General features: G+C 40.8%; 1 protein-coding gene across 1 annotated transcript; it reads left to right on the plus strand.

Moving 5' to 3' along the window:
* The first annotated feature begins 18002 nt into the window (after positions 1–18002).
* Positions 18003–19105, plus strand: rasd4 (rasd family member 4). The gene has a single exon (XM_086033594.1). The coding sequence runs from the start codon at positions 18091–18093 to the stop codon at positions 18715–18717; it is 627 nt and encodes a 208-aa protein (XP_085889720.1). The 5' UTR covers positions 18003–18090; the 3' UTR covers positions 18718–19105.
* Positions 19106–22266: the final 3161 nt, after the last annotated feature.

A 22266-nucleotide genomic window follows, 5' to 3' on the forward strand; every position in this document is an offset into this window, starting at 1 on the left:
GATGATTAAGGAGGAAATGTTACATATTACTCACGTCCGAAAATGCTTTACACCGGCTCTCAGTCCACCCACACGTGTGGCCTGACTAACAGTATAGATTTGTGGAAAAAAATATGAAATTTACCAAATTGTGACATGAGATGTTTCGGCCCAACACCAGCGATATGTATATCTGTTCTATCTATCTGTTCTTGTTGACAAGATGTCTTCTGATAAGACATAAACACCCCGATTTTTTGTTTTATACTCTAAAACTCTGTGAGAGCATCTACAACATTGATGAAGACACATGTCAAACGTGCCAGCCACACCCGAAGAACCCATAATTGCTGACAACGCAAAGAATGTTTGGTGGCTCGCATGTTTGCTGCCTCGTCCTTTTCTTGCAAGTAGCCATCTCATCCACACCCGAACATTCATTACCCATTAAACTAATTAACAAATACTTACAGTACTGGAAATGTCATGCAACGGTGCCTTTTTTGAGCAACATTCACCAAACCAGTTGCCGACTGCATGGGAAACAGGAGGAAATAATAAGCTTCCTTCATGATTGCATCATCAACATGCTGGACTCACGCTGAGAATCTTCTTTGTGCTCCGTCGCGGATGTTTTTGGCTTCAGATGTTAAGATGTTTGACAATTTTTACGCAAGCAAATGTGACTTGTTAGCACACGGATGGCCGCAAGGAAGATTCACTCTGCTACTCCTTTTGCCTCCTTCTACGGACACTCATCCCGACTAATAAGATAAAATAGTTAATTAAAGCAAAAATAAATAGATTCCTTGACCCAAAACGCTCAACTGTGAAGGGATAAAAGCAAATGAAACCATTTTTTTTTTCTGACTTGCAACACTTGTGCGCTTGGGAAGTCACAAATGAAAGAAAATAAAGAAAGTGTATTGAAATAAAACTACATACGTAAAAAAAAAAACAGTGTTAAAAATTATTGTGTTTTTATTTTAGTCAAGCAGACTTTTAAATGAGCTACTAGGGGTGCAAAAAAAAAAAAAAACGTGTTATCATTTGAAGGATGTGAGTGCATCGATTCGAACCGAATCAAATCGTTGCACTTTGAAATGTATGGAGATACGTATTAAATCATATTTTATAGGAGAAATATATCTAAGAAGGAAATGGAACATTTACAACTTTATTCAAATATGTGTAAAATGACAACAAGCATCCTTGCATCATACACTCTCGAACAGAGCCACACTGTAATGAAACGATTCATAATCTCACTGAGTGGAACCGAATCGAATCGTTCCCCCTTCAAAATCGAAGTGTTCTTGAATCGTTTCACACCTAACATATATTAAAAAATGTATCACATTGTCTTTTGTGGAGTGATGCAAACCCCGACGAGCTACCACAGAAGAATTTAATTTCAACACTTTGGGCATTCATTTTTTAAAACTGACACATTTAAAGCGGAAGTCAACCCAAACATATTTTTTTCAAGAATATGTTCTATGCTGCCCCACAAGTTGAAAAATGGCAGTCTGATTGATATTCGTTTGTGGAATATGAGTTAAGCAGCAAAATCTACCGTTTTTTTTCCATCTCAGGGGGCGGCCATTTTGTCACTTCTGTCTACTGAAAATGACATCACAGATGCTCAGGGCTCGGATTACGACCAATCAGGGCTCAACTTCAGAAAACAGGTCAGCTGTGATTGGTCGTTAGCTGAGCCCTGAGCAACTGTGATGTCATCTTCAGTCGAGAGAAGTGAAAAAATGGCCGCCCCCAGAGATGGCTAAATACTGGATTTACACTTATTCCACAAACGCAATATTTATCAGAATGCCTTGGTTCAACTAGTGGGCCTGCATAGAACATGTTCTTGAAAAAAATATGTTTGGGTCGACTTCTCCGTTGAATAAATATCTTTGAAACTAAGCCCAGGACCCCCATATACTTGGGGACCTGGTACACCGTACAAGGACAATTACAAGGAAAATGACATAAACACTAATACACTGTGGATTAGTAACTTGAATCAGACTTACCTGTCTGGAAAGAGAAACACATTTGATTACTTGTCCCCCCCCAAAAAAAAAAAAAAAAAAAAAAAAAATTCATCATTGTAACATAACTTACTGTTACTGGCCTCACCATTCATTGAAAGTGTTGTAATGTTTGCACTCTCCCGCATGGCCACTTGATGATTTTAAGCTGTTGTATTGACATGTCAAGCGTGCAGAAAGCGCTCTCCGTGGCTATCACTGCCTGTTTATCGTCCTATCAAAAGTGGTTATACTTTTGACTGTGAAAGAGCTCAGTGAAATTGTTGTGACAGACGCACATGCGGCACAGCAGCAGCCAGGCGGCTAAGTGAGGCACAGCTAGACAGACAAGAGGAGGAAGCAAGCGTTGTGATTCATGCGCACGACGCCGGAAGCTACGAGGCGATGCAAGATGCCGTGTGTCGTGTCCTCGCAAGCGTTCCACTATGTATGTGTGTCTGCGTGTGGAGATGTCACCGCAAACATACAGAAGAGAAGCAACGCTTGTTGAATATCGCAAAGTCTAAGCTTGGACATGACACATCTGGGTTGTCCTGTTCTGTTCTAGGAGTATGTTCGCTTTAGCTTCTTTTAAATGGAAAGCAGCCAGACAGTTTGTTTTATTTTAAAGTTGAGGGGGGGGGGGGAAAAATGCAAGATTCGTATGCTTTGAGGGCTGAACTACAGTTGTAGTCTTTAACATTTTAAACTTTAAAAGTAATCAGTAACCTTAAAGTGGGAAATCAACGCAAACATATTTTTTTCAAGAATATGTTCTATGCAAGCCCACTGGTTGAAACAAGGCATTCTGATTTATTTTGCGTTTGTGGAATATGAGTTAAGCAGCAAAATCCCCCCCCTCTTTTTAGCCATCTCGGGGGCGGCCATTTTGTCACTTCTGTGTTGGTCGTTACCTGAGCCCTGAGCAGTTGCGATGTCATTTTCAGTCGACAGAAGTGACAAAATAGCCGCCCCCGGAGATGACTAAAAAGGGGTAGATAAACTCTTATTCCACAAACGCAATATTTATCACAATGCCTTGTTTCAACTAATGGGCTTGCATAAAACATATTCTTGAAAAAAAATATGTTTGGGTTGACTTCGTCTTTAAAGTCATAGTAAAGTTCACACACAGTAAAAAAGTTTATGAAATGAAAAAAGTGAAATGTTCATAAAATGTCATCCTAAAAATAACTGGTTTGCTGCCTCCTTTTTTAAATTTTCTTTTAATTCTTTCATTCATTTATTTTTTAATTGGAATTGATCATCGTTACGGAGCGAAATCAAATAGGACAATTGGCACCGGAATCCAAATTCAAATGATTCCCAACCTACCCTGACCTAACCCACAACCTTAATTTACAACGGCTCAGCTATGAGAAGTTGCGCACAGTACATCCATGTTACAAAAAAAAAGAAACCGTTTCTGTGTGCAAAACTTCCCTGTAAAGAGGGCAGGCTCATCTGGAATTTAATACATCATTTAACATCAAAACAAAAACCAAAACACACAAGTCAGGCTTGTCTTAGGTGGAAGATAAAATGATGACAGACAGATTTAGAAAACAACTCTGAAGTTTACTTATGCCGTGCCAGCAGATAAAAAGTGGGTCAGAATGACTCGGGCACAATTGCGACCAAGTTTTACCCACCACAGCACAGGAAGGAGCAACGGATGCAAGTGTCCAAGTAGTCTGGACACAGGCGACCTAGCTGGCCGAGCCAAGGAGACTTCCATCCCTTAAGGCTTGACAATCGTGATCAATTCAGCATCCGCCCGTCCCTTTTCTAAACTGCCCGTCCTCAATGGGGTCACGGGTGAGCTGGAGACTATTACCGCTGACCTTGGATAAGAGGCGATGTACACTCTGGACTGGTGCTCCCAGCCAATCGCAGGGCACGTATAGGTAAACAAACGGCACTGGCCCTGATTTAAAACAAAATGTCAGGAAATTCATAAATACTGAATGTATGTCGGCCACCAGTGGATGAAGTAGAGAAGTGTGTAGTCTTAGTGGCCAAAATGCAAATGAGTACGTAGCGCACAGCGTGTCAATGATTGGGGATGGTTCAATGTGGACAATGGGGTTGAAAACAACAAAGATGATTGATCAATTAGCTAATGATCAGTTGGCGTTATTTTGCGTATTTTTCCCCGTTTTTGCCGTTACGTCGCTTCCTAATGGAGATACAGACCACGTCAGTCTTGCGCCCGTCTTATCTTTGGCTCGATCTGCTTCTACTAGCTTCCAGGAATAACAGAAATCGGGTCAGAATATTCCGAATAGTGCGTGCACGTGAAGCATTTTTAGTCCGATCAGGTGTTTAATCCGAATAAATGTGTCCATGTAAATGTAGCCACTGAAAACACGAAACAAAATTAAATCTAATCAAGACCAAATCAACACAGATCACGACAGTGGCCTAACTTACTTACGGTTGATCGAGGTGAGAAGTTGCAACATTCTATTCCGTCTTCTCTCATCTCTCGTACTCATCCGTGTCGAAATAAAACCTTCCTAAGAAAATGCACCAGTGAAGCAAAACCTGCTGGCACCGAGCACCACCAGCTGTTAAGAAAGATCGTTGCCGCAGGGAAAACAACAATAGAACAAGATATTTATTAACAGCAAATGAGTGGAAGGAAGCATGCAGGGGCCACGGGACACAACACTAATCTGTTTAGGAGTGACCTGAACGAGTCATTTTACATGCTGTAAAAATCCTTCCTCCGGGGCATCAGTGCGTGTCTCCGTAGGTATGAATTAGTCAAAACGAGCGGCTTATGATCACACTCAAGTGTAAATGAGCTGCTAATGAGTCAACACAAACGTGGAGGGTTTTCCGTGGCAATCCACAACCGTAAGGTAATAAAATCAGGTTTCGCCAGCTAGGCCCAGCTCCAACTCGGAATCTATGCCAGGCAAAGTTGTGATAAACAGTAATCCAATAAGTGGTCAAAGGTAGCATTAAAGTACCTTCTGCGCATACGTGAGATGTAATACCCCTCCATACCATCGGCGGCGGTAGTCACTATTCCTCATGGTTAGCAAAAAGCCAACCGGAAAGCTATTGGTCGGGGGGGGCGGATTATAAAAACGTAAACAATGCATTCAGATAAATTTTTCGTTCACGATGAACTCCGACACGAAGCAAACCCTCACGCTCTTGATTTAGTATCGTGAAATACTTACATCGTCAACCCTCGCTCTTGTACTTATAAGAAGATTAAGGCAGTAAAGGAGTGCTTACTGTTTATCCGCATTTGTCACTTCCTGTTCTTGCCCCGTGCGCTGATTCGCTAGCTAACAGCCAATCAGCGAGGCCAAATCTCACAACGCCGACATGCCGAAACACCCACCAGACGCTTCCTGATGGGGTCGGAAGTTACGGCGGTGTTCGCTACATCAATCAGACGGTGCAATCTGACACCCCGACACTTACTGACGTCCGACGTAGGAGTGGTGTATCTAAGCCGCTAAACGTTTTACGTTTATAAAACTAACTATAGTTAAAGAGAACATTTTTGTCTTTGTCAATCAAAAACAAACATGAGCTTTCAGAGTTCATTTTAGATGTATTTATTTTGGTATTGCTGTACATCCGTACAAAAGAACGAAGGTCAGTCGTTTGAGAATTGTAGTTTACTTCACAAAACTTAGTGACCCTTTGCTTATGTTTTTTTATCTTGCACTCAACAAACTTCATTTAAAAAAAAAAAACTAAAACCAAGACTAAAAAACAAAAGTCACGTTTTGTTTTGTTTTTTATCTTGCACTCAATAAACCTCTCATTAAAAAAAAAAAAAAACTAAAACTAAGACTAAAAAAGTCAAAACGAACAATTTAGTATTTTTTTCATTTTTTGCCCATTTTTTTTTCCATTACTCGTTCCCTTGTGGTCATCACTCATAAAAGCCAAAGAAAAAGCTAGGCCCTCTTTCGGAGTTAAGCCAATTTGTGGTGGCTCCAGTGTGGATTATTGCACTTTTGTTGATGGTTAAGCCTTGGCAGAGGTCTCGAGCTTTTTTGTTTGGTTATCGGATCGCTCATTTCCATTATCCAGGCCAGAGGGTTAGGATATCGGCTGACAGACAATAATGTACACAAATCCTCTTCCCTGATGTGTTTGACAGGAACAGGAACAGGAAAGTGCTCCGTTTATCTTCCAATCAGTACACACTGCCTTTAAGGACGCGGCTGCATGCGTGTGTGCCTGTCGACCTCCAACGCGATGGCACACATCCATTCAGTCCATCAATAAGATGTTCACAGAGTACTGCATGTATAAGTACGGTGAACTCTCGCTATTCACTCGGGATAGTGACCTCGCCCTGATTTGCGAGTAATTAACTCCTCCCTAAAAGACGTTATAATTGCCTATAATTATGGTGCAACACTTCAACATCATATGTGAACAAAATTGTCATTGTTTCTGATTTGTTAAAAATGTATCATGTTTGCGGATGATACCAATTTATTTGATGCTGGGAAAAATAAAAAAGGACGTACTACAAGTTGTAGAGAATGAGTGTCAGAATATAGCAAAACCAAAAGCATGATTTTTAGGTGTTGTAATATAGACATTGAGGCACCATGAGGCACTTTTAAAGAATTAAAAAAATAAAATAAATGCCATGAACATAACTTCAGACTCATTTCACATTATCCTTAAAATTAAATGGCTTACGAATGACTTGATTTTGAAAAAATCCACCAGAAAAATATGAAAATGACTACTTTCCTATTAGTCATTTTTTTACGTTTTTGATTCGATGATTGATACTCTATTATTTAAAAACACAGTCAAATGTATTGACTTCCACCACGTTGATCTGAACCGTTCTTTTTGTGAGGGGTGCAAAAGTTAATTGATCAATCGACAACTCATCGATTATCAAATTAGCTGTTCATTTATAGTTGATAATCCATTAATTGTTTGGATATCTTGTTTAATGTAAAATTGTCCAAATTCTCGGAAATTCAGTCTCTCTACAGTAAAAATTCTCAGATTTCTGTAGTCCTTCATGAAAGCAAACGGATTACTTTGTGTTGAATCAGAATAAAAGAAACATCTGCTTTTACTTTGTAAAACAATGATCGGGAGTTTTGCCGATTTTCTCGCATGTTACGGACCAAACAAGTCACGGAATCATAATTAACTAGTTTTCCCATTTTCTACGCTGTCAATTTGAAATATTGGCCTGTTTTTTCAAAAAGGGATGGAAATTCTTCGTCTTGAAAGAATGAGCAGTTCCTCAAAATATGTGAGAAAATGCTAAACCATGTTTTGTTTGTCTCTACTCATACAAAATTTAATCAAACCTAATAAGGGCAAAATAACCACGATGATCGCTTCCTCCATTAATATTCACTATTCACAATTGGTACGTCTCAACAAGATGACACACACGGAATGTTGCTCATAAGCTAGATCAACCAAGTTACCGTTTAAGATTTAAAATGGTGACGTGAATCCGGATTGGAAACATGTACAAATGACGACAATGACAATGACAATGACAATGACGGAGCCAAAGACAGTGGCAGTAACAGCGATAGTGAGTCACCATTGTCCTTGGGAATTACTTCAGGGTGCTTTTCAATCCCTTACGTTCCTTACCATCAAAATATAAAGTGTGCTGTCCTGGCAGCTCAGTAAACTATCGTGAGAAGAAAGTCATCAAAGCTACTTACTGTATGTGGCTAGCTGAGTTGAAGTTTAGCGTCAAGACTTCAATTTGCATTGCTAGTATTACTGTCTGTATTTCAGTCATGTTTTCAAATGAAAGAGAACATATTAGACATCACTGTCCATAATATTGTACTTCCCACTTACCTACTCTATATATTTGGGAGTTGTGACGAGGGACAGCTAATATGAGTTGGCAGTTGGTGCACAAAATTGTTGTAATTTTTAAAGTTTGATGTCATTTTAATGACCACTTATACTTTCATTTAAAAATGTGTATTTCCTAATTATAACAACACAACCCATAGCGACACAAGTAGCAAAACAATACGTTTTTTTTCTGAACGCATTAGAAAATAATTTAGACAAAGACGAGGTTAGCATGTTGGCTTGGGCCCTGGCAAATGTTGCTGTTTCTCATGTGGCTCGTGTGCAAAATGAATGGCCTGATCTAACAGCTACTTGGGAGTAGTGTGGCCGTTGTCTTTTCTCACCACACCGAACCACTATCACGTGAAAGCCAAAAGCTAAGATACAGTATTGTTGGGTGCAAAGTTGAGTGCTAGCAAAACATTAGCAGCTACCCTGCTGCCTCAACTCACTACACTCGTATGGATGGTAAAAAAAAAAATGCCAGGGTAGATTTCCTGGCTGGTCTACTAATATTAACAAACCACAAAAGTCGCTAATGTGGGGTTGGCGTGGCAACGGCATGGATTCTATTCTCCCAATTCAGTGGAGCATCAGATTTTGATGCTGCTCCTTTGAGGCAAATGTGCTACTTGAAGTCTTCTGAAGGACTCAACGCTCGGGGCTGAGGACCACAGACAGTCAAGAGGTCAGAATGTACCGCGAGACGAAACCAAAACAAAAACAAAAATCAAATGCTCTGTTTCTCAGTGCACTCACTCTTGCATGAGTGCCTCTGCAGAGAATAAAGAGAAGCAGATCAAATTCCTTGAGCTATGATGCTTGATTTTGCAACAGGGGGGCATATTTTGTATATGACATGTGTCACATTGGTAAACCGTCATCTCATGGCGACGCCTTGACGTGACATGACAGTGTGTGTGTGAGTATGAGCGCAGATGATCTGACCAGAGGGTAAAACACCACAACTTCGACGCATTCCCTCCTCAATAACATTTCACGAACAAGAAGTGTAACAACCCTTTTTTTTTTTGTCATTGATAGCACTTTGTACAATTCAACTGGCATTGAGCCGAAAACCTCCATGCTCCAAATGTTGTCAATTTCAGATTTTGTCATAAATCAATACTATTGGTCAGTCCCCATGTGGGTCAGTTATTTTGATGAATTATTGACCAATCTAAAGGGTTGAAAATGGCTTGCTCTCCCGCCCCCCCCCCAAAGAATTCCTGAAAAAACAGTGATAAGCCTCCAATTGGCAACGCCAATTTAAATCTTGAAATAAATAAATATTGGGGGGGGGGGATTTGTTCTACCCAGAGAAAAAAGAATATGACTGTTAGTGCTGTTACATTGTCTGTCCACATGTGTTTGCTGAACCATTTGTGTTCAAACCATTGCTAAAAGGGTTGAAGAACAGCGACGTACATGCTAATTAGCAGAGCCGGTAGTTTGTAGAAGTTGGTAGTCGCAAACGTGAACGGAAGCCCATTTGAAATGATAGTTGTACTGATTACTCTTTGGTCCAACCGGACAAAATGGCGGATAGGAGGGCGGAAGGCGATAAACGGACCACAAATTTTTAGTAAAATGGCCAGATCTGCTAATTAGCATTAGCATTAAGCTCGTGGGGCAGTTGTTTGGATGCTTTAAAAACAAGGTGTAATTCTCTTTGTCTAATGTTTAGTTTGTCAGTAAACCTCTCCTGGGAATGACTTTCAACAATCTGAAGCCTCTTTTTTGATAAATCATTCACTACTTGGGAAACTGCTGCTTATTGTAAAGTCTGACGAGTTGAAATCTCCAACACTATCTCAATTCTGGGTTCAAGTCAAAGCAAAAAAAAAAAAAAAAAAAAAAAAACCAAAGCAAAACAAAACAAAAATTTTAGGCAGGAAGCCAAAAGGAGGTCATTGAGTCTAACAAGCAGTAACCTTTGCGGTAAGGAACACAAAGAGACACGTGCACGCACACTCACACACACAAACACACCCATGCGGTCTAAGAGTGTCGCGAAGCACAAAAACATCATAGGCCGAGATACGTCCGCAACGTGCCCAAAATGTGGTGTAGAAGACCAAACACCAAACCACCATGTGGAAAGGTGTAGTGCTATACCGGGACATTCAGAAGCGATACCTGGGGAACACATTTCTCACAATCAAGTCAGTTCTTGACAAAGTGAATATTACATTTTTGGCCATATACTTGATGCAAGTTGGAAGGCTTGCTGAGTACGACCAGAGATAACTTAATGCAGTGTTTCATCGCAATGGGCCGACGAATGGCCTGAGCGATGTATCCGAATAGTTCAGCTCGTGAAATGAACGGCCGGGCAGCACTGCCTTTAAGAGTGTTGCGCCAAAGGTCACTGAGACACAGCAACCTGTTGAACAGGCTTTGTTAGTTAAAAGGAAGAGAGGATAAAAAGGTGTGACAAGGGTGGATTCACAATTGCCTCTAATGTAATATGATTTATGTGGGCCTAATAAATAATCCAGCATCATTTACTGGCTCTCTTCCTTCTGTTGGGGATTAGAACCTAATTAGCGACTACTATTATGACTCCCTCTCACTTTCTAAATTGAGATTTCTGTAAGAGTCATAATGTATATTATGATTCATGTGTTGGATTATTATTATTAGGCTTGTTGGCTTTATTAGCTTTGAAGGTTTAGCTTTATATCATATAAAAACAGGGGCGATTGTAAGAATAATAATGTATATTATGATTCATGTGTTGGATTTTTATGATTAGGCTTGTTAGCTTTATTAGCTTATCTTATTAGCTTTAGCTTTTTCCATATCTAGGCCCAACTTGCTTGATGTGCTTTGCTTCCACATATGTATGTTAATGGATCGCATCGCTGTTGCACAAACGGTAGCCATGCAGTAAGACATGCAGACCAAGCATATAACAATACTTACAGGTATATATTCTTTATCCTCTGTGAAAAACAATAGCAATTTACGCCTCAATTTTACGCATCGGATACCTGTAAGTATTATGCTGACCCCTGGGGGCCAAGGAGTGCACATCGGAAGGGTGCCAATTGACTTAAAGCATGAAACCACGATGCACAAGCCGCAGTACAATACTGTAGAGAGGTATTTTTCTTCATCAAAATTTTTTTTTTAAAAAAACAAATCTTGTTTTTTTGGGGGCTGGGGGAGTCTGCAACATCTAAAAGCATTTCCATTCGCTAAAATGGGGAACGATGATTTGAGTGTTTTGAGTTTTGAGCGTGGCCATAGAACATAATTTGACCAGTTAGCATAGCAAATAAATTCATATCATAGCAGGAAAATAATTATAGTATAATATCATATAAATGACTGATGTGATGTGAGCATTTGTAAAAGATTGATGGCCCACCACTCACGATTGCATTTGAGGAAAGTACGGTAATCAGACGTCTGTTGCTGTCTGACGTTGAGTGTGACGGTTCAAGTATGCAGATGACTGACAAGATTAGTTTCAGTCCAGCACATGGGGCCATCTGGCCATTATGCCGGCGGGACATGACGGCCTCATCATAAAACACACAGAAAGGTCTGGGAAATGAGACCGAGTGGGACATGTGGTAAATGGCCAGGACTCAAGGAAATGCTACGCGCGATTCGGACCTCTTGATAATGTTGTATTATTTTTGTCAGGAAAGGTATGTGTGCTCTAAGTCACATAAACAGTAGAGTAGTCGCGTGTTCTATTCATTCATTCCAGTGAGTCATGATAAGTAATAGTGCGCATGAGTCATTGCGCACAATGAGGGACACTTTTGTGATTATTTACTGTGTTTTACACCTAGCGCATCGGGCTGCTTTGGATGCCTAAAATGCACAGCTGGGCATTTTACGAAAAATTCAAAGTCTGTTTATCGCCTTCCGCCTACAGCCACCCTTGCGCCATCCGTTTATCCGCCATTTTGTCCGGCCGGATCAAATAGTAATCGCCTATAGGCCGGTCCGACTATCATTTTAAATGAGCTTCCGTTACTGAGTACCAACTTTGATAAACTAACACTTCATTGCGGCAGCATATTTTATTGCTGTATGTTAAAAAAATATGGTGCACATGAAAAGGCTTTGAATGAGAGAATTTTTTTAAAACATGATTTTTGGGTGATTGTAAGATGCGTTTAGGTGTGCGTGATTTGAAGTGAGTGTCAGAGGTTTTTCAGTTCATTGAGAGTTTTTGGGTGTGTGTGAGTTTTCATGGTGGATGTAAAAAGTTTTTGTGTAGGTGAGAGTTTTTTTGTTGTGAGATGATTTTTTGTTAAGAATGAGAGCTTTTTTGTGAGCGTGAGTTCAGATAAGTGGTTTTTTTTTGGTGGGTCTGGGAATTTAAAAAAAAAATTTTTTTTTTGTTTTTCTGGGGTAAAAGGTTTGTGCGTGCGAGGATTTATAACATGAAGAGAGATTTTTTTCAGGGGGTGTGTGAGTGAGATTTGGTGAGTGTGAGATTTTTGGGGATCAGTAAGCGTTTTTTTTTTGTTTTTGTGGTGCTTATGAGAGTTTTTCTTTTCTTCCTGTGCGAGAGGTAAATGCTTTTTTTTCTGCTTGTATACAGCAGGGAGTTTATACTTCTTCCTATTCCTTTTCGAACACGTAAATTATGTCTAAAATACTGCCATTAGATCAACCACTGTCTTACTCTTTCTTTGGCACCTCTCAATTGATGACTACTTCTGTTTGGATGTTTGTTTGAATTTTGTTGTTGTTGTTTCTGTGTTTTATGCACTTTGAATGACAGTTTTTCTTTTTCTTTCTTTCTTTGTTATTTATTTATTATTTTTGTTACGCGTTCGAAATAAAGCAAGAAAAAAACAACAACTCCTAAGTAGTCCTAGGTACCCACGTTTGTGCTAACAAGTGTACACTGTAAAAATCAACCAATGGGAGGAAGATGAGGTAAGGCAAGGTCATCCTGTCATTCACAGTCCAGACACATGAAAACACGCAAACACTTGAGCGCTTATCACGAGGCACATCTGCAGTGCGTGTTTATGGGACGGGGTGAGGAGAGGGAGGAGGGGCTTAACGCGGCGTTCCTCTGGGCTTGTTTCGGTTCCACGTTTGCAAGGACTAACAAAGGCGGGGGGGGGGGGGGAAGATGACTGTCTCCCAGGAAATCTGGAAAGTCGCAAAGACGGGCTCGGTGCTCGGGAACAAAGTCGCTTTAGAAGCGATGCATCACAGCTAATTAAGCGGCGGCAGGGATGCAGGACGGTGATTGCGCAGCCACGCCTGTGCTAAATGATCCATAATGTGCTGTCTGCTGGGTTCACTTCACAATTCGGGACACGTGTAATGAAGCTCGTTAATGACAATAACAGGATAAACTAGAAGCGCCGAGTCTAATTAAGAGGAAGCACTCGACAACATCCAGTAACTATCAACTCACATTGGTTTCCTTGCGGTGGATGGACAATATCAGTTGGTGGCAGTCAGTAATGCGCCATGAAATTAGTTTGCCAGCTGCCAACAGAACCCACAGAAGAAGAAGAACAGGGACGGACAATACATTAGGAACAATTACAGTGAACCCCGCTATTCGCGAAGGGAAGGGACCATGCAGGCCCACGAATAGCGAAAATCTGATTATAATTGACGCCTATTGAAATGCATTGGAGGGCCTAACCCGAAAACCCTCCCAAAAAAATAATCATTTAAAATATATAGAAAACAAAATTGGACAAAAAAAAAAAAATCTGCACAAATGCGTGATTGAATTCAAAATGAACGATGAAATTTTCAAATATCAAAGGTTGAAATTTGACACTCTTCATCTTCGCAGTTAGTTTAATGTCAGCGCCTCTCTTCCATGCTCCTTGCGAGTGTTTTCATTTTGTGTTTTTCACTTCACAGTGGTAGTATGTCTGAAGCCCGCACAGCTCTTGAATTTTACCTGCACTGAAAAAATAAATCCTTTGCTTCCATTGAATTTACTTAATTCAGACATGTACGTTGTGCACGATTAAAATGTGTTCAACTAACATACATCTTTTAAATGATATATTTTGGAAAAAGAGTTAAAAAAAATGACTTCAGTTGACCACATTTTAATCACGGGCGACCGAAAGTTAATCGGTAGCACCAAGCAAAAAACAAACCAAAGCGTGTGATCGTTTGATCACGAACGTGCTCAGATTTTGCTGAACTCATCAACTAGGTCATCAACCTTTGGTGTTATGAGCATTATCGCAGTTTACACAGGGAGTCAGGCTAACCTGTTTTCCGGGCTTGGTCACGACACGTTTGTCTTGACGGTGAAGTCGTGACGTTATTACGGTCGATATCAGATGAACACACCGATCACAGAAAATGGATTAATCATTCTGACTCTTATTTCACGAACGCAATTTAATAATCAGAATACCATGTTTTGATTAGTGCTGCCACATAACACGTATTTTTCAGCAGATTTTTTTGGGGGTGTTTAGTTGCCCGCTAAGAGTTTGCTTTTGTCAAACATGTACCTTGACAGTAACTGCAAAACAGGTGTGCTGCAGCACGTAACTGTGCAGTTTGAGATCAGGTGCGCAACAGGAAATACCCACTTAAATTTAAGTGATCTGAAAGTTATTAACTACTGACGTGTAGTGACGGGAAGGACAAAAAATTTGCTCTTTGACTAGATGGGAGTTCCAGCAGTCCAATTAACTTGTGTGTGTATCCACCTGTTGCAATTTCATACCGCAGAATAGACGTGTGTTCAACGACAGTCAACAGGCACATTTCACACGGACAAAGCAGATTTTGTGAGGACACTGGGGTGGGGTTTTCATTACTTTCGGCAAGACAAGCCAAGTTTAGGTGTGTGGCACATTTCACGTACAAGGCAATTCAAAGGGCTTTACATAAAACATTAAAAGTGTTTCAGGAGCAGAAACAAAATATGAAGACATTGCAATAATCGTAATAAAATCATCTAAAACAATTTGATTACAATAATTAAAACCAAGCATCGGTCGAGATAAATTAAAAGATAGTGTGCACATGGGGATTAGAGGATTGATTCAGGAGAATGTTGCAGTAAATAATAATGATCTCAGCCCTGATTTCAATGAACTGACAGTTTGAGTAGACGTCAGGTATTCGGGGAGTTTGTTCCACAGGTGAGGAGCACAGTAACTAAATATTTTGTAGCATGAAGAGTATTTTTAGGTATTCTTTCAGAAGGATGTATTCATGCAATTTTGATCAATTGTTTGCTAAATTTATGAACACTTATGACCAGAGATGGGCATTCCGTCCCAGGGACGGAATAGCCCGTCCATCCGTCCTGGACCGACGCCCATTTTGTGGACGGACGGAGGACGAGAAGTCTTTTAAAATGGACAAACTAAGCAAGGAGTGGGTTTTCGTCCGTCCCTCTAATCGCCCCTAACCGGGTCAAGTACCGACTGACGTGTTGTGTTGGCTTTTAAAAAGCAAAACCGTTGTTCTCTTCACATAACACTTTTTTTGTCCTTGCGTTTCCCGCAGCAACCCTGTATATTGCACAGGCATAGTCTGCCCTGTAGCGATTCAACAAATGTGATACCATGGATAACGCCACATGCAGGACGCCACACAGGGGTAGGAAAAGGGTGGATAGCAATTTGGTTTTGTTAACTAACTGTTAATATTTACATACCTATCCTTTTGTATGTGAAGTATGTCCTTATCTAGGACTGGAACATCTCGAGCGTAAAGTCTCTGTCAGCACCGCCACGACCCGGAAGTGGAAGTCTTACGTTTGCTTCTAAAATAGCATTGAGTTATTTTACAATAAATAACGCCAGAATGTAAGGACGGAAGAGCTTACACGGACGCGGATGGGCGGGGTCGCTGGATGATTATTTTTATGAGCAAGGACGGACGAGGACGGACGGAGGATGGACTGGCAGAAAAGGGTAAAGTGCACAGCTCTGCTTATGACATTGGCAGATTACCGGTTTTACGGTTTTAAAAAGTCAAAGTTCCAGTAACCGCAAATATTGGCTTTCATGGAATGAGCTTTTTTTTCCTCTTTTGAGTGGACATCTAAAAAAGGCACAATATGATTGACTGTTTGCAGAGTTGCGTAAACAAGCCGCCTCTTTGATGTTATCCATCCATCCATTATCGATAGCGCTTTGTCCTCACGAGGGTCGCGACCGTGCTGGAGCCGATCCCAGCTGTCATTGGGCAGTAGGCGGGGGACACCCCGAACTGGTTGCTCTTTCAAGTTAATTGCATCAAGTTAACTTTTTTTCTTTTCCTTGGCGAGCAGTTACCCGAGGAGGAGGTGTGAGGGAGGGCGCAAGGTGAAGGAGACACTGCAAACAACTTTTTGCTCCGTTGATCGATATTGTCTTCCCAGTGGGTACTACGGCAGTTAGCAACAAGGACAACATGACTAGCCCACGGATCTGTTCTAAAAATAGCTCACCGGTGATGACATTGTGATTTACTAAGATGAATTAAAACAGAAGAAGAGTATAAATAAAATATGTATTTATTGAAACTTAACATGGTAAAGGATTCATATTGACCAAATATTCTACATTTTGATTAAAAATAAAATATCTTGTGTTCAATGGGGGGGGGAAATGCTGTTTTTATTTACCCCATTTTTTAAATGTCATTTTAAAGCTGCAATTTTAATACCGTGATATAGCAATATTTTTGCTCACGATTATCAGACCGCCAGAACCTAACATCGGCCCATGCCTATTAAGAACGTTTTCTGGATTATTAGAGAACACATAGGAGTATTTTGATTACTTTTGTTGAGTATTTCAGTAGATATAAGAGTATTTAGGTAATTTGTGAGTATTTCAGTTGCTTTAAGAGTAGTTAGGAAACTTTATGGGAGTATTTTTTAGATTTAAGTGTATTTAGGTAACGTTAATTGAATATTAGAGTAGATCTAGGAAAATTTAGATTACTTTTAGGAGTATTTCAGCACATTTAAAAGTATTTAGGTAACTTCTAGGGGATATTCCAGTCCATTTAAAAATATTTCTGTAACTTTTAAGAAGTCTTTCAATGCATCCAGGTGTGCTTAGGTCATGGGTGCCCACACTTTTTCAGCCTGAGAGCTACTTATGACATGACCGAGTCAAAATGATCTACCGCCTACTAAAAATGCAAAACACATTATTCATAAATATATTGAGAATTATTTTTATATGTATTGTATATGCTGGTGTACCTTGCATGACTGCATCAACCTATATAGCACAATACAACAACAAAAAATGTTTTGTAATTACCTTACACTGATGACTTGCACTTAATGGAATCAGCCAGGGAGGCATAGTCCGGACAGTGGCTGCTGATAGCCAGCCTCAAGCAGATTTGCAGCAACAATAATCCGCCCATTCGCTCCATTCGGCGCGTATAAAACAAGTAAACTTTTTTACACACTATGCTAATGCTAACAATATTGCTGGCCGCCGAGTGAACAGGATGCTGTATGGCTGTGTGTGACTTAATATACCCGATGCTGATTTGCTGCCACGAGGCAAAATGGCAAAAAAAGTTGACTTGTTTTATAAGAGCCGAATGGAGCGAATGGGCGGATTTCCTGTGCTTCGCTCCGCGTCCCACCACTCCAAAAGCATCATTAGCACAACCGCTCCCGCCCGCGCGAAGTACATTGACTCCAATTCAAACGCGCCGCCAGAAATGCTCCCAACGCAGTTGACGTGAACGTGGCATGAACGTAGCAATACGTAGTAGTGAGGACGGATGATAGGCTGGCGATCTACCCGCAATGCCTTTGCGATGACCAGTCGATCTCGATTGACGTAATGGGCACCCGTCATATGTCAGACAGTAATACATGCTGGGACTAATCTGGGATTGTAAACTGTAAACTGATGCTTGTTGTGAAGTTCGCTGCCAGCAAAATAGTCGAGTCACTTGAGACTCAATAAAAGTTGCGAAACACCGAATAAGAGAGCCGCGTCCTCTTCTTTTGTTGCCCTTCCCTCACTGCACGACACTTTTAACACTTGTCTTCGCGCTTGAGCGCGGCCCTCATTTGCATGACTCGCCTTCATTGGGTGCCTTCCAGCAGCCTTCCGTGTGCCCATTGGCTGCAAGTGCAGGGGGCGTGCTCTCCCTCTCTCCAAAACAAGCATAAAAAGTGGGCGCGCATCTTCACAGAGTCAGGGAGACGCGAGCATCTAATGCTGACTGAAGAGAAGTTGACTTGCAGTGAGTGACATCCGTCCGTTCAGTCCTTTCCAGTCAGGCGTCCAGCATGTCACTGGAGGTGAAGGGGAAGACCCAGGTGCGTCTCGTCTTCCTAGGAGCGGCCGGAGTGGGCAAGACGGCCCTGATCCGCCGCTTCCTGCAGGACACGTTCGAGTCCAAACACCGGCGCACCGTGGAGGAGTTCCACAGCCGGGAGTATGACGTAGGCGGCGTCAAGATCACCGTGGAGATCCTGGACACCAGCGGCAGCTACTCCTTCCCGGCCATGCGCAAGCTCTCCATCCAGAACAGCGATGCCTTCGCGCTGGTCTACGCCGTGGACGACCCCGAGTCACTGGAGACGGTCAAGAGATTGCGGGAAGAGATCCTGGAGATCAAGGAGGACAAGTACACACCAATCGTGGTGGTGGGCAACAAGACGGACCGCGGGGGCGAGAGGCAGGTGTCCGGAGACGACGTGCTGTCCACCGTGGAGATGGACTGGAACAACAGCTACCTGGAGGCCTCGGCCAAGGACAACGATAATGTGGTGGAGGTGTTCAAGGAACTCCTGCAGCAGGCCAACCTGCCCAGCCGCCTGAGCCCGGCTCTGCGTCGGCGCAGGGAGACCTTCCCCAAACACGCCGGCTTCAGGCCCCCCATGAACAAGACCAACAGCTGCATCGTGTCCTAAAAGGCAGGTGACAAAAGAGGACATGTTGAAAAGTGGGCGGCAAGTGAGGAGCGCTCTCCTCCAGGCTTCTTGAGCCTCAAGTGAAGGACACCCGAGAAGTCACTCATCACGATAAAAACAAAAATAGTCATTATTCCACCCTTGATGTTGTGCTGCTCTGCTGTTAAGGTCAATGTAACACTTAAAAGGCTGTTTTAACTGTTGTACTTACGATACATAAATGTACTTTATGTACTTATCAGTGACATTTTAATACGGTACATCTTTTTGTAATTGTGCATGTGAGCCATTACTTTTTTTGTACAATGTTTCAAAAAGCACATTTAAATTGTAAATACACCGTTTTTTTAATTAAGTTTATTCATTATTAAATGAAGTTATGTATGCATTTTTTGTATCGTCTCACACTAGATTGTTGTGCTGTTTTGTTTATTGAAACTAATGTATTGTGAGTTTAAATACGTATCATAAAAATGCACATAAAATGTGGTTTGAGTCTACATGAATGTTAACTGTTGTAGCTGTCCAATGAAAAACGTACCGGTTTCTTTCAAAACACAATTTTAATGCTTTTTATTATGGATTATATAAATAAAATACAGGGTTTTTTTTCATCCCAAAAACAAAAATTTGAATGATTTTCGTTTTTAGAAAAACATTTTATCATAAAATTGACAGAAAAGTGCTTTTATTATATACAAAGAGTTATTGTGATCTAAAAAAAAAAACCACACTGTGTCTTCGTATGTTTTAGATGTTATTAAATCAGATATTTGCAAATACATGCTTTTTATTGTTAATCAAATAAAAAACATCATATAATTATTTTTCTCATAAAAAACATACAAAATAAGTTGTCTTTCAGTTTATGTTATTGAATCCTAAACTTTGTAGATGGATACAAATTATGATTAACTATAAATAACATCATTTTTGTTTAATTAGATTTATTTTATTACGTATTATATACGGTGACAAACGACCTAAATGTTTAAGTGAACAAGTCAATTGGCAACATCAGCAAAAACAATTGCAAGCACAAAACAGACAACGGCGAATCAGTGAACTCAGGCTAACGAACAAGTTGACAGAACTTATTTAGAAAGATACATTACATGCATTTCCATTTGAGTGTCCATTTAAGAGGCTGACGAGTGCTCAAACTCAGGAAATGGTTCTAAAGAGGATGTTGACACCCGCTCACAACCTAATTTAGACAGGAAATCCATGATTGTCAAATCCTTCAAGCCTGAAATCGTCTAATCCAACTACTGCTTCTATTCCATCAATCAAATAGAAAGCAAATTACCTGCATGCATATTTCTACATGTAGTATTATCCTTTAACACATTTACAAATAAATCAAAATGAGTAGGCTTCGGGATTGGGATTAAAAAAAAAAAGAAGTATGGAACGGGTAACACTAGTGGTACAAGGGCTCTCTCTGGTGTTAGACAAAAGTATCACCACCCACCTAAATACATTTTTTTTCTTTTTTTCTTAATAATACAATGACATGCCATTTTAAATAAGTGCTTGTTTATAAACATTGCTTTATGTATATTTTTTTGAAACTTTTATGCACAATATATTTCAATTGCATCAATTTTTAAACAGTCCCCCTCCCACCCACACACACAAACACGCACACACACACCCCCACTCACCCTCACACACACACACACACACACCCGCACACACACACACACACATACATACATATACATATTCATATACATATATAGATACGCAGAGTTGGCCATTTTGTCTATGTGACGGACCGGTCCGTCTATCCGCCTATGACGGACGCCCGTTTAGCTGACGGTTGACCGGTAAAAAAATAAAATAGACGTACAATGCGTAGTCGGAACCCCATGTATTTAATCCGTCTTTCGTCTGTAGTCCGTCTTTAGTCTATTTTTCGCGGCGAGGCTTCATGGCCGAGGCAAGCACGGCAACGACGCCAAGTGAGTTGTTGTTGCTAGGAGGACAGATTTGAGTGATGGACCAAGCTGCGAACAGGCTTCCATGGCGCAGTGAGTCACTCTTTCTGTTCAAATATCGGCAGTACAGTCACTCTTTCTGTTCAAATTCAATGAGCGCTACGCCTGTCTGACTGAAATCTGGAAATGTTGTTGTGTCCCTTCGATGAGCCGCTTGTCTGACGCTGTTTACGTAGAGCTCTCACTTGCACTGCTTGTTCGTGATTGGTGGCCCTCGTGACCATCCATCCAATCGACTTGCTCTGTCAGATTAAACACAAAACTGTCTGCAGTGTTTCAGCATGTTATTTTGGGCTGACATCTGTTGGTGAACATCACACATTACACAACATTAGGTACACGTCAATAGAATAACATCCTGTCATTGAAAAGTCTGTTTATACAAAGGTAAAAATAAAAAGACACATTACATATCTGTCTATCTAGCTAGCTAGCTAGCTATATCTTGCTATCTATCCATCTAGCTAGCTAGTTAGCTATAGTATCTATCTATTCCTCTTGCTTGGTATCGGTGAGTACTAAAGAGTCGAGTCCTGTACTGGTATCGGTTTGAAAAAATAGTGGTATTGAACATACCTAATATATAGACATATATTTCATTTCATATATTTAACTAAACCGATTTTGGCCAAACAATTAGGTGCACCTTCAATTTTTTTTCTTTACTGCAACTGTTTTATTGTGTTACTTTTCTTGGGCTGCAGAAAAAAAAATCCTGTCCAAATTGTACACTGCATTTAATATATTTTCAACACCTACTGGACACGAGCATTCTATGCTGATTGGCTGGGAGAGATCATGTGATTCTACTGCATTATAGCGAGGGGCCCATTTTGGCCTAAATTCGTAAATGTGGTTCCTCGTCCTAGAAAAGGTCTGCGTTTGTATCCTTTACATGGCAGCCAGAAGTCATTCAGCGTGACATCCCACTCGAAGTGACAAGTCAAAACAGAACCCGAGTCAGCCCTTGAGCATTGAGTCATTTGAATAAGAAACGATTCAGTGGTTGAACAGGTTTGAAAGTGGGACCGTTGAGTGGTTCCTGAAGCAGATGTTCCCCTTTAACCATGACCTGCTCAAGTTTAACCCACTATACCGGCTCGCGCCACAGACCCAAGCGAGTTTCCTGTTTTATTTTGAGGAAACGGACGGGTAAACGTTGGTCTGCAGTTCCTCTTTCGCTCCACTTTTAAAACACTCTTCAGCGCTCCGCTTCACAGGTGTGTTGTCTTCTCCGAGCGGGCCACCTCCACTTTTGGACCTCTGCCTGTTTTATGCTTCACGTAAGATCTCTTTTTTTTTCTTTCTTTCCATTTGTTCTCAAATGTGGCACTGTCGGATTGTGATTCAGTCTTCGCCCCTGGACTTGGTCAAAGCTCCTCAGCTGAGTAAAGAGACTCTGAGGCGTTTGGAACAAGTTCAAGGTCCTGGAACAACCTCGGCATTAGTTTTGAAATGTAATCATTGCATTTGTATAGCCTGAATCGGAAACCGTATGTGCATTCATGTTCTTCCTATTGCAGAATAATAAAAAACCTATCAGAGT

Source organism: Filicampus tigris, chromosome 6 (genome assembly GCF_054856515.1).
Source record: "Filicampus tigris isolate MCC_2025a chromosome 6, RoL_Ftig_1.0, whole genome shotgun sequence".
NCBI lineage: Eukaryota > Metazoa > Chordata > Actinopteri > Syngnathiformes > Syngnathidae > Filicampus > Filicampus tigris.